The 13,149-nt window shown below is 41.4% G+C and overlaps 1 protein-coding gene across 11 annotated transcripts in view; it reads right to left on the bottom strand.

The window, feature by feature from the left end:
- The window catches only part of PKP4 (plakophilin 4), a 242,056-nt gene that overhangs the window by 29,730 nt on the left and 199,177 nt on the right, over nt 1-13,149 (bottom strand). For all 11 annotated transcript variants that reach the window (XM_058549019.1, XM_058549020.1, XM_058549021.1 and 8 more), the window contains 2 exons: nt 11,533-11,661; nt 10,197-10,410 (listed from right to left, as the gene is read on the bottom strand). In XM_058549019.1, coding sequence (XP_058405002.1) covers nt 10,197-10,410; nt 11,533-11,661 — 343 coding nt within the window. The remainder of the gene's footprint in view (nt 1-10,196; nt 10,411-11,532; nt 11,662-13,149) is intronic.

Raw genomic sequence — 13,149 nt, 5'->3', positions numbered from 1 at the left:
TAATTTTATAGTCAAGTTAGAAACTGATTTGACTGATTAATTAAAATAATAGCACTATTTGAAAAACGTATTTCTTAAAGGACATTAAAAACCAACCAAACAACATTTGGAAAATGCTATTTCTCTGGTAGCATAAATACCTAACAGCCTACACAATTGTTTCTCTTTCTGATATGAAAGAAATCTAAAATCATTAATTTTTTTTTTTTTTTTTTTTTTTGTGAGGAGATCAGCCCTGAGCCAACATCCGCCAATCCTCCTCTTTTCTTGCTGAGGAAGACGGCCCTGGGCCAACATCTGTGCCCACCTTCCTCCACTTCATATGGGACGCCGCCACAGCATGGCCCACCAAGCAGTGCGTCGGTGAGCGCCCGGGATCCGAACCAGCGAACCCCGGGCCGCCGCAGCGGAGCGCGCGCACCCAACCGCTTGCGCCACCGGGCCGGCCCCTAAAATCATTAATTTTTATATAGCATTCAATTTATGTCCTGTTTTTTAATTATCAAAAAAACCCCCAAACAACACAAGTGTTTGTGGTCATTACCAAAAGAAAAATAAAATAGCCCAAAGTACGAGAGCACTTCAAACATCACCACTGGACATGCGCCTGCATGCTCTTTCATGAGTCAGCCTCATTCTCAGTGCCTATGCTTGATGTTCTTGTTTCAGTCATGCTCTTTCACAAGATGGCCACGAGGGAAGTAAAACCACCCAAGCCTTCAGGGTGTGAAGAGTACTAAATCAGAGAACAGATGACGGGGTTGTGGCCCCTCTGTTCCTGGCACAAAGCCAGCGTCATGACAAGTCACTATCATGACTTATGCTTCAGCTCTCCAGGGTCAGGCACACTGCCTGGTCTATACGTTCATCCCCTCCTGGCAATTCTGCATCTATGAGCTCCTTGGAACAGGCTGGTGTCATGTATACCCATCCTGCAAGCATTCTTGATAAATGGGGGTAGCAATATTAGACTAATAGTGAAAATATAAAACATCAAGGCTGCAGACTGCATATGAGGGTCAGAGTGTGTGTGCATCTTGTAAACCCACAGTCTGTGGGTAACACGGCAGGAATGTGGCTCTCTGAACCTAGGGCTCCTGCCTGCTCCTAGCACAAGATGCTATTGCTATTCCCTAGATAGTCTCCCACTGAAACACTCAGAATCTAGCAAAAACACTCTCCATTTCTTCTCTCTGCAGCTGCCCCTGAAGCTCTCCCCTAACCCCAGTAGGCTTTTTATAAACCTCTGTGGCTTTTTTTGGCAAGAGAGTGTTGTCAAGATGCTATGGCTACTACATCCTGTCACACTATGGTCACCTGTATTGCTGTCCATTACAGCTATGCACCTCATGCCTTTTAGCATCATGTTACTTATACCCAAGCATAGTACAGACCTGCACTGTCCAAAATAGTAGCCATCAGCCACATGTGGCTAGTGAGCACTTGAAATGTGGCTAGTTCAAATTGAGATGTGCTGTAAGCGTAAAATACACAGGATTATGAAGACCTGGTACGAAAAAAACTGACTGTAAACATCTCATTAGTAATTTTTATATTACTTATAAGTTGAAGTGATTATTTTGGAACTACTGGGTTAAAGAAACTACATCATTAAAATAAATAACATCTGTTTTTTTTCTTTTTTAACGTTTCTACTAGGAAGTTCAGAATTACACTTGTCCTACATTATATTGCTACCGGAAAGTGTTGGTAGAGATTCTTGTTCATTTTATGCCAGACTCTAAGGGAGACATGTAGGTGAGACCTCTGCTCTCAGGAGGCCTTGCCACAAATAGTTACAACACAGGGCAGCCATGACAAAGCATCTCGGAGTAGGAAGAGCAACACGCACGGCTCGCGTGTTGTTTGTGCCAGGCATCCACATCCATCCTCACACCAACGCTAAGCTGCAGGCACTGTGTTTATCACCGGGGGAGCTAGTACTCAGAGAAGTGACTTGCCTGGGGCCACAGAGATGGAAGGAAACAAGCAGACCTGACTCCAAAGCCCACCCACCCCGACACCATGCTGCTTCTCCCTGGGTGTTCTTCTGAGCATGGAAACCTCTGTCTGGTAGAATGGGAGATCACACCTGAGTGGGAATGTGAAAGGCAGAGGCCAGGGAGAAGTAGGTGGGGCTTCGGAAGCCCTTCCGGGAGGACTGTAGCCCTGGGGGGAGCATGGGTGGGGGAGCCTCGAGGCTGGGGCTGGCCTAGAAGGTGAGGACAGGGGCTGCAGATTTGGACTGGCAGGTGGGGAAGTGCGGAGCGCAGGGACAGGTATGATCCTAGGGATGACGCTCAGGCTGATGGACCACGAGGGGCAGAGCCTATGTCCCAGGACAGTAGTTTAGGGGGGATATGATGAGGCCTTGAAAGTGAGGAGGTGATGGAAAGGGAAAGAGGAAGGGGGAGTGCTTGTGATGAGGATTTGGAACCTCATGCAAGTGGTAAGCTGATGGTGGCGTCAAAGACGAGCAAACAGTTTGGCATAAATGTGAGAATATGGTGCTGTTAACAGAAATGAGGAAATTGAGGGGGTTGTGGGAAGAGAGCAGTGCAATAAAAAATATCTGCCATTTGTGGCTTCAGGCAAATCACTCAAGCTTTCAACCAGGACTGGAATGCTGTGAACAAATTATGAAACTGAAATGGAATTGAAATAATGGGAAAGCAATTATTATGAGAGTGGGACAATAATACTGTCTTCAATTATAGAAATGCCTTTCTCTGGATAAAACTCAGAGGAAAACAAGTCAAGATGGTGTATATCATTCCCAGGGGGCCTACGGTGCCATCTCACCAAGAGTTCCTTTAACTTGCGCAGTGACTCCAGAGCAGGTGAAGGTGCAGTCCTGGAACCGCCTTACAGGCATGGCGATGGCTTTCTTCTTCCTGCCCCTGCTGCCAGGCTAGGCTGGCTTGCTGCATGCCGTGCTGGCTGGCACAGCTAGCCTCCTGGGTGGTGGGCAGTCCTACTGCTGGGGGGCTGGTCCTGCAAGGAGGCCTGGCCCAGGCAGCCGGTGGGCCTTGCCTTGTTCCCTTGGCTGCTCCCTGAGATTTCCTGCACATGACTATGCATACTCCATGTCAGGCAAGTGAAGGCTCACTCAGGCCACAGTGGTCACTATCTCCAGTTGCAGCAGCTGTAGTGAGTGAGTGCTTAGGTGATCTGAGGCGGGGGAAGCACCCAGAAGGGGGTTGTGTGGAACTGAAGACCTGGGATAGCTGCAGAGGCTGCATTATGGTGGGGCTCCAGCCTATATATTCAATTTGAAGGGGATCACTCCTGCTGTTTAAATTTTTCCCCAGCCAAAGGACACGAGTGATAGACCTTTGGTGTCTTTGGAGAACATTAAGGGTTAGCCTGCGTTTCTGTGATTTTTCAGGTACAAAGGGAATCACAGCATCTTTGAAAAGATCTATCAATTTCTAGACATACGTTTACAGACTCACATTTGCATTTCAATATATTCTTTTTTCTAGGTAATTTTCCAACTTCATGGGTAGGTTGAGAGGATTAATAACACAATTAGTCATCATATAGTCCTACGTACCCTGGAAAGGCATTTCCCCCCAAAATAAATCAGCTTACAATTTAGAAATGCTGACAGAATTGCCCATAAGGGACGTAAAGGATGGTTCTTTTTGTCAGGGGAAGTTTGTAAAAGAGAACAGGTTACACGAAGGCAAACCCTCCTAAGAAATTGCTATGATGTGGAGGTGGCAGCGAGCCAGTGACCCAGCCACCCTGATTGTTCTTCAGGTTACTTCAGCCTCTGACACAGAATTAGGTCATTTACACTATCACAGAGATTTACTTGAGAAAAATTCACTGAAGTTCTATGTTCCACAGCCGACTTCTACATGTTCCAGGAATGTGCTCATTCATTCGTAACTGCACTAAATCTTCAACTCAGTGGAAGCTTAGAGACAAAAGTGGATCCAGTCCTAAGCAACGGGAAATCAGACAGACTCAGAAAACGCAGAGTACTTGAGGGACGTGGGCTGGGGCCTCTTGGAAGTCTTCTTTTTAGATTTTCTTCATCTGCCCCCATCTTCCTCGCTTTTACAGGCTGTCTAGTCTACCAAGGAGTGCATCATTATGGGGCTCTCTTGGGCTGGAGAATTCTACTGATAATGGCTGACTACCCGAGTTCCGTAGGGACCTCTGAGTCTCCCCACTTGACTGCCTCATTTTGCTCAGCATTCAGAAGCCTACACTCAAAATAGAACGTCATTTTCTACTTACAAGGTTGAATCTTTTCATACTCAGACTATAAATCTTGAAATACTCAGAAGACTAAAATCATATTTCATGTGTTTTCTAAGCACCCTGAAGTTGTATGACTATACCTCATCACTAGTTCGATGTGACCGCACTAGTGGCCAAATTTAAGAGTATTTCTCTATACTCCTGGGTAAAATTCAGAGAGTAAAGGATGTTGTGGGATTTTTTTCTTTTCCCTTTCTGGTGGTAATTTGAAAGATCAAGGGAAAAGACACTTGAAAAGGGGCATTGGCACCCCCACGTTTTGCTCCTGCTCAGCACTTCTTGGTGGCCTGGGGATGGGCTGGGGCAGGTAGAGGCAGGGAAGGAAGAACTGCAGCCTACACGCCAGAAGCCTAACCTCAGGACTCGCCCATTCAACCTCCCTGGACCCCAGCTTCTCAACTGTTAATACGGGGTGGGGAGGGGGGCGGAAGAACAGATGATTTCTTTAGGGCTCCTTCCAGTTCAAAGTTCTGGGACTCTGAATTAAGAGTTGTTCCATTTATAATAAACCATTTTTATCTTGTTACCAATTAAACTTTTTTTGTTTACCATTTATTTTTCGTTACCAATTTTTATGGTGTGAAATGTTAAGTAAATAAGAGCACATGTTTCCGTTGCTACTGCTTTATAAAGTGGGCCAAATGATAAGGATCCTCCCGACCTTGGCTGAGAATTGCGAGGAGATGTTGCTAGATTTCTGAAAACTACCCATGCAGCCCCTGACAGCTCTTGTGACCCATAAAGGCAGGACAGAAAGTAATAGGCCAACTCCTCTCTGGACCAGAGAATAAATGACTGTCTTGAAGGCACCTTAATTAGGCCAAGGGGACATGTTTAGTAAATTATTTCACCCTGTAACGGCATGTAACAGTCCAAAAGGCTGAATGCATGTCCACTAAGCTCCTGCTCTTTATAGAGTGTCCTGCTGTTTGCTAAACTTTAGCCTGGCCCATCTACCCTTCCTTAGTGCATGACTATCATTTTCTTATTAATTTATTGTCTAATTAGAAATATGGAGCTAATGATCAGGAAGGGAATATGCCTAATTCCATGTTCTGCACAGTGTCTGGAATCCATTGCTGGCATCCAAAAATTTTTGAATAAACACTGTGGAAATATTTTACTTAGCCATATGGATGAATAATCACTTGCTAAATTGGAAGGAATGTGAATATAACAGTTATTTAAACAAAGTCTATTATTATTCAAGAATAAAGGCTACTTTTTGGTATTTGACACCAGTGTTAAGGAGGGGTAACAGAAGTGTGATAGTTTTGGGGCCATCTGGTGCATTAAAAGATAGGCCTCCAGTTTCTGTGCAATATCTTCGATTTCTATAGTTTTAAAAAATGATGCTTTCAGGATGCTCAATAACTTGAAACTCATATTTCCTAGGTTAGAAACACTATTTAATTATCTTGAACAAATGAGTGCAACATATCTTTTCTCGTGACAAGATGTTCTGACTTTCCATCCCTAGCTTGTGGTCTAGCAGACATTCATTTTATAACTCAACTAGGGGAAACCATATTTCATCCAGCTTTCGAGTCTAAGCACAATAAAGGCAAAATGTACCTTTGTAATAAAAAAACCTCTCCCTAAACATCCACACATATCAGCAATTACTAAAAGAAAAGCTCATTAGGTTTCAACCTGGAAAATGTTCAACACAATGAAGAAAACACAAGAATCATGTTACATATTAGGGAACTATTTTAATTAACAATGACAGCCATACTGTCTTGGGAAAATATACTCGGCACAAGGTATTTTTCCTTTTTTCCCTTGCAAAATAAAGATGTGGCCAAATATGCAGGCCCTGGGCAGTTACTACATTTAAAGCAAAGGTGAGGCATCTTTTTAAAAGAATAGCTAAAATTTCTTCATTGAAGTACATTAAAAATGCCAAACTGAAACAAAGGAGACTAGAAAAAAAGACTTTGGATTAATAACTAGGTTGAATTATTTAATATTAAGAATAATAGAATACCTAGTTTCAAGGGTATTCTATTCAAGGGTATTATAGTACTATAATACAAATAATACAATATTTTGAACATGACGGTTCATTGTGCTTTATCATTTCATGATCCTAAGTTGACTATAATTTCCACTGAAGAATTCTTAGGCTATACCTACAAAGGCCAAGCATTGTACAAGGTTGTCCAAGGCCACAGTAATTTGTGGATGACACTGGTAGAACATTGAAATTTGGAAGGATAATGTTCTGTTTTCAAAGGGGGTTTTGTAGGAGATGGGTTCGCGGATAGGCAACGCTGGGTGACGTGGTCACATAGCACTCTGCTGCCCATGTTTGGAGCAGACACGCTTTAATGAGGATGGTTCAGACTTTCCTGGTTAGAAGTCTGGGAGGCTGGATTTAGGACTAACTGGTCCTATCTTGTAGGGCCATTCTGAGGCAAAATGAGCTCCTGAGGGCTTATCTTCTTGCCTTCTCAAGTCACACCAAATGTCTTTTTGTTGCTTTCTGGATAGCTCTGCTACTCAGCCTGAACCCCAGAAAGCAATGAGTTCCCTGTCCCTATCAGTTCAAGCACATGCTGGGCAGCTGTTTTGTATGGAAGCTGTACAGAGGATTCATGCATTGGATGGCTGATTGGTCAAAATGAATTTTGAGGTCCCCTCCAACCCTGTGATTCTATGATTTAAAGACAGCTTAGGAATATTTGACTTCAGGAAGAGTTAATGAAAGTGCTCAAGGATCTTTTGATGTTGTCATGCTTTAAAACATAACAGGGATTAGTCACTCAAAATATTACTGAACGTCAGTTAAGGCTGGTACCACTAAATTTTGGAACTGAGAAATGTAAATAAGTAACTTTTCTTGTCTCTATAAATCTTAGCCTACAAATATATGTATACATACAACACATACACACACATAAGCAACTATGCTAGATTTATATTATGACTTGGTAGTTTCATATTAGCTAGATGATGTTTATACGCAAATCAAACTGAGGCTGACATTTAGTCTTCTGGAACTGGAAACTCACTTCTGAAGTCCTTCGGTCCAACTCCTTTATATATGGCAACTGAGTGAAGTGTTTACATACTGCTACTCCCATTCCGAAGCAAAGACTACTTTTGAAGAGAACATTTCATAAGCAATCAGGATCATAGATCAGATTAAAAGTATGGCCAAAAAATACTTCTTAAAGCCTAAGAACTACTGGCAGCTGTTTCCAAAAAGCAAATATCAGAGGTTATTGCTAGTTTCACATCAGCAGCGATGCCATCTATTTGGGAGATAGCTCTTTGTGAATTAGGAAACACTTCTTTCAAGGCCAGGGTCCATATCTTAAAACCTCTTGTGTTCGCAGCAACTAGAACTGTACTCACTCAGAACTGATGAAACAGGGAGGAGAGCATCTAAATTAGCACTCACATTCAGAGTATGCACCAGGTAAATTAGTACATAAAAGCCCTCAGCAGTGAAGTCTGGCTCTACTCCAAAAATAAATGTGATTTATTTTCACATGAAAAAGATATCACCAAACTTTCATGTACTTTTCTTCCTGTTTGTCATTAAATCTTACAAATTCCCTGAGCTCAGCACAGGAAAGGCATTGTAACGGTTTCTCCCAAGGAAAAAAACCTCAGAAACAAACCACTGACTCCTTGGGGATCTCACGTGTATCCTTCAGCCTTGTTGGCTACACAGGTGTGTTACTGGGAGAGGATACTGGATTTTACACACTAAGTCCAAAGCGATGGGAAAGAAACATCAAACAAGGAAAGAAAGCACTCATACACTACAAACAACACTGTACCCTCTACGCTTCCCTAGTACAATCACAGTGATTGTGTTGACTTCTAGGAGGGATCTGTTTATAGTCTTCTTTTTAACTCATTTAGCTTGCTCTAGTTTTCATTTTATATATATACACACACACACACGTACGTATGTATGTATAATTATTCAAACTACATTAAGGCAGGAGGTCCAATCCAGAGTTTAAGATTATACATAAAGTGTATCCTACTTTTAGTACATAAATGTCACACCTTATTTGGAGTACAGAGTACTGTATTTTGAAAATTAATATCTTACGAGAAAGTTGATTCCCCTTAAATATTAGATTCCTGATGGTTTGCTACATTCTCAAGTGTTACTGAATTATATCTGACAGAACCTACAGCTCTGATTTCATAGTGGAAGCCAGGGGCAAAGGGGATTAATTCTGAAAAAAATGCTGTTAAAATTTTTTAAATTAAATATTTCAAGCATGAAAAATAGCATAGCAATTATAAAACAAACACGTAGGTATCCACCTCCTAGCTTTGTTAAATATTAACATTTTTTCTTATTTGTCTCAGAGTTCTTTCTTTTTAAAAAAAACAGAGCTAGGTTACACTTCCCAGTTCCATTTATCCTCCCCCGCTGCACCACAGATAACCTCTTTCCTGAAACTATCTTGTATCATTCCAATGAAACATTTTAACTTTACTGCATATGCATATATCAAAAAATAATTTATAGCCTCAAACTGCATATTTAAAAACTTTATACAAATAGTATCATGCTGCACTTATCATTCTGCAAATGTTTCTAGAGATTTATCTATGTTGCTATAGATAGCTCTAACGCACTTATTTAAACCCTATGTGCTTTCATTGTGTGAATGTACTGCCATTTACTTAATCATTTTCCTACCAATGAATACTCAGTATTTCCCCCTAATTCTCCACGATAAACAATGCTGTCATTAATTTGCCCTCTTGGAGAATCAGTCTTTCATCTGGACCTATGCAATCTTGAACCCCCAACGGTGCTGTGATGTCCAGTCTCTCAAAACAAGACATCACTCAGTTCCTCCTGGTCTCTCACTCTCCAATGGTCTCACACTGGACCATCATGCCTTGACCACGAAATATTTCTCTAATTGTTCCCTCTTCTCCATCGGCCACCCCTTCTTTCCATTATTGATACAGTTCAAGCTGTCATCTCTAGACTACTAACTTCTTCAAAGGTCTCTCAGTTGTCAGACTCGTCTCCTCCAAATTCACCCTCCACCCTGCTGCCTGCTGGAAAAACACATTTAAAAGCCCAAATTAGCCATGCCAAGTGCTAAAATCACTCCCACTGCATGAGGGATGCAAGTTCCTCATCAAAGTTCCCCAAACCAGGCCTGCATTTCTCTCTGGCCTAGTCTCCCTTCAGCATCCTCCTCCTGCTGGTAGCTCTGTCCCTATATTCCATGCTGGCTCTGAGCCTCTGCTTATGACTGGAAATATCTCCCATTTAGCCAGCCAATGCCTCCTCATCCTTCAGGACAACTTTGGTTTCACATCAACCAGGAAACTACCCTACCCATTCTCTGTGCTCCCAATGCAACCTCTAATGAGTCCTGGCACTTGTCACTTTTCACTGACATTCACAGAACCACTTGTCTTCCTCCCGAGTCTGAGTGCTACTTGAGGGCAGGGACTGAGTTTTATTGATCCTTACATGCCCAGTATCTAGGAAAGTGCCTGAGATACTAACATGCATTCAGATACTGGCTGAACTGAAGTGGAAGGTAGCCAATCCATTAAGCAGATTTTATTTTCATAATAAAGGAGAGTCAGTCTATTTGAAACGAGTAGATTTACTATGAAATACATAATAAAAAATTATGTACTCAGTCTTCTATAAATAAGACATTTGTTAGCTGATACTTACACATTAATAAGTACAATAACAGACACAAGATTGACAGAGATGACCCTGTAGCACTGCAAGTGCCTTCTCAATCATTAGATTAAATCATACCCAGCCTTTGTCACAGCTGTGAGCACTGTACCATCATCTACTACCTAGAACCTCCAACTCCTTCACAACGCCCCCACACAAGGAAGGGCACAGTCTATATGGTTTCTAACCTTTCCTCCAGGACAAGAATACATTCTTTACCCACCTGTAACAAGCTCCCTTACTTCTGCATCAATAGATTTTCTCAACAGTCGCAACAAGGCAGGTATCCCACCAACATTCTTCATTGCTATCTTATTTTCATCCGTAGACTTGCCAAAAACAAGGTTTCGGAGAGCACCACAAGCATTCTTCTGAACTTCCAAAACTCTGTGGTCCAAAAGGTCAACCAGATGCTTGATTCCCCCTAACCTACATACCTAGAATGAAAAAATATTAGGTACCAGGCCTAAGTGACATGTGATTCATCAGTGATCAAACAGAATTCTGTTATGGAAAGACCATGGGAAATGGACAATTCCAGATCATTTCAATACGTTACTTTTATGCTAAATACAATCTTTTATAAATTTTAAGAACACTCTCCAAGATGAAGCTCTTTCCTGAGTTCATGGCTTAAAAAAGGGAAGGGAGACCTGGGTGGATTAATAGCCAAGCGCAGGCAGCACAGCCCTGCTTCAACCCTCTGACACACACAGGGACTATGCTTTCACGCCCAAGAGCAATGAACAAATACACAGCACAACAAAGCTGTATGTAGGGAGACAACACGGGGAAGGATTTTTGACTGAAGTCATTTGGTTTCTAGAATTGTTTCTCTAGGCTACTCTCCTAAATTTTCTTCCATTTGTCAATTCATTAGTACATTACACCAATATCTTGGGCTTTATTTACTGCATCCACCTTTAGGTCTGTAACTGGTATGTTGCTTTGCATATTAAATCGATGAAAAACACTTGAGTTCTACATGACATCGCAGGGAGAAAAAAAGGCCTAAAACGTTAAAGGAAAGAATCTGTATGTTATAAAATACTAGCCAATAACCAGGGATTCACTGTTTCCATAAATGCCAAAAAACTTGAAAATCTGAAATAAAATATTCATATATGTTGAGTATTAGTAACGGTTATAAATCTTCTGTAACTTTACTTAATTGTATGTTGGCACCAATCTTGACCAGAATCTTATAAAATACAGGAACTCACTAATTTCATACATACTGTAATTTTTATCTAATAGATTTTTAGAAAATACTTTTAAAATGCAGGTTAAATTGATTTTTCCTTTACGTTTTATAAATAAGCTAATTGGTGGACATGTGATTTGAAAATGCTAAAAGCACTCCAAAAAACAGTCATGCTAGTTTTTCCTGAGAAATAATTAAATGCATAGTTAAGAAGTAAAAGAACATCTGGTATCAAAATATCCCTTTAAAAGCACCTCTGAATTACACCTGGTAATGTCTTAAGCAGACAAGCATGTGCCTGCTAAACGGAAAGGCCCTGTCTCCCCTGAGGCATCCCAGGCACCGGGTCCTGTACCTCCATCTTCACTTTGTTGTCGCCGAAGCACAGGTGCTGCAGGTAGGCTGCTGCGTTCGCCTGGACCGACGGGAACTGGTGCTGCAGCATGTGAATGACTTCAGGCAGCTCGGGGTCACGCCAGGCAAACTCCCTACACGAGAAAAACACGGCTTCAAAAAGGAAGGCCCATCTTTTAACAACACACTGAGTGAAACATTTGTCATGAGGAAAAAAGCTCAGCTGAGACCAAAATGGGAAGTTACAAAACTCTAAAATATATATATATGTGGGCCGGCTCCGTGGCTTAGCGGTTAAGTGCGCGCGCTCCGCTGCTGGCGGCCCGGGTTCAGATCCTGGGCACGCACTGACGCACCGCTTCTCCGGCCATGCTGAGGCCATGTCCCACATACAGCAACTAGAAGGATGTGCAGCTATGACATACAACTATCTACTGGGGCTTTGGGGGATAAAATAAATAAAATTATTAAAAAAAATATATATGTAAATAACTTTTTTCCCCTGATGAACATATGCAGAGGCCCAGATGCTTATGATTTTAAAGAAATCATGATGCACAGATGCACAAAAAGAGATTGAGGAGAACAAAGAAGTTCTTAGTATCACTAACTGTTCCATTCTAATTTTCCTCCTCCTGATTCTAATTTTACGCCTTTATACCTATGTAAGAAATCTGCAGGTGCAAGGCTCAGGTAAACAAGTGCACTTCAGCAAGGTAAGATGTCACTCCTGAGAGAGGAAGAAGGGCCGCTGGGAATAGATAGAGCTGGTGTCAGCCTAGAAATCACAAACATAGTGGGCCTGATGATTTTTAAGAAACTTAATATTTATAATTGTTCTTGATTATAAGACAAAAACATAGAAAATTAAAAGGAAAAAAAATTTTATGAGTAATCCCATATCCAGAGAAAACCACTGTTGACATTTCCTGCTGGTCTTTTTTTCTATATACGACTGCAAATGTGCACATGCATGTGTATAGAATTTTTTTCAAAGAATTGGATTATTATTAAATAGCACTTAATATTTCATGAGCACCTATTCTGTACCAGGTACTATTTTAGGCATTTTTTTTGTATGTTAATTCTTTTATTCTTAGAGCAACCTTATAGATTTGGAGGTTGAGGCAGAAAGGCTAAGCGACTTGATTAATGTCACCCAGCTAGTGGACAGCACAGTAACATCTGAACTCAGGCAGTCTGCCTTCAGAGTCTGTACCCCCAACCCCTATGCTATCCCATTTCTTGTATAATGAGTATACAATCAGACCAAGTATATATACTTTTATACTTTGCTTTTTTCAAGTAACTTCACGTTGTCAGAATTTTCTGATGTCATTTGATTGGCCCACTATTTGGAATCCTTAAACTTTAATGTGAATTTATGCTTATATTACGTAAAGACCAGCTTCTTACAAATGGTTCAAAAAGCAACAGATTTCTAGACTTTGATTACAAGATAAGTGAACTGTTAATCAAAAGATGAATTAATACTGAATAGACCTTTAAAAAAGTCTTTAAATGGGGCCAGCCCGGTGGCACAGTGGTTAAGTTTGTGCGTTCCGCTTCGGCAGCCCAGTGCTCGCAGGTTTAGATCCCAAGCGCAGACCTACACATC

The sequence above is a fragment of the Diceros bicornis genome, chromosome 10 (genome assembly GCF_020826845.1).
Source record: "Diceros bicornis minor isolate mBicDic1 chromosome 10, mDicBic1.mat.cur, whole genome shotgun sequence".
NCBI lineage: Eukaryota > Metazoa > Chordata > Mammalia > Perissodactyla > Rhinocerotidae > Diceros > Diceros bicornis.
The sequence above is the reverse complement of the archived record's forward strand: the minus strand, read 5'-3'. Positions and strand labels throughout refer to the sequence as shown.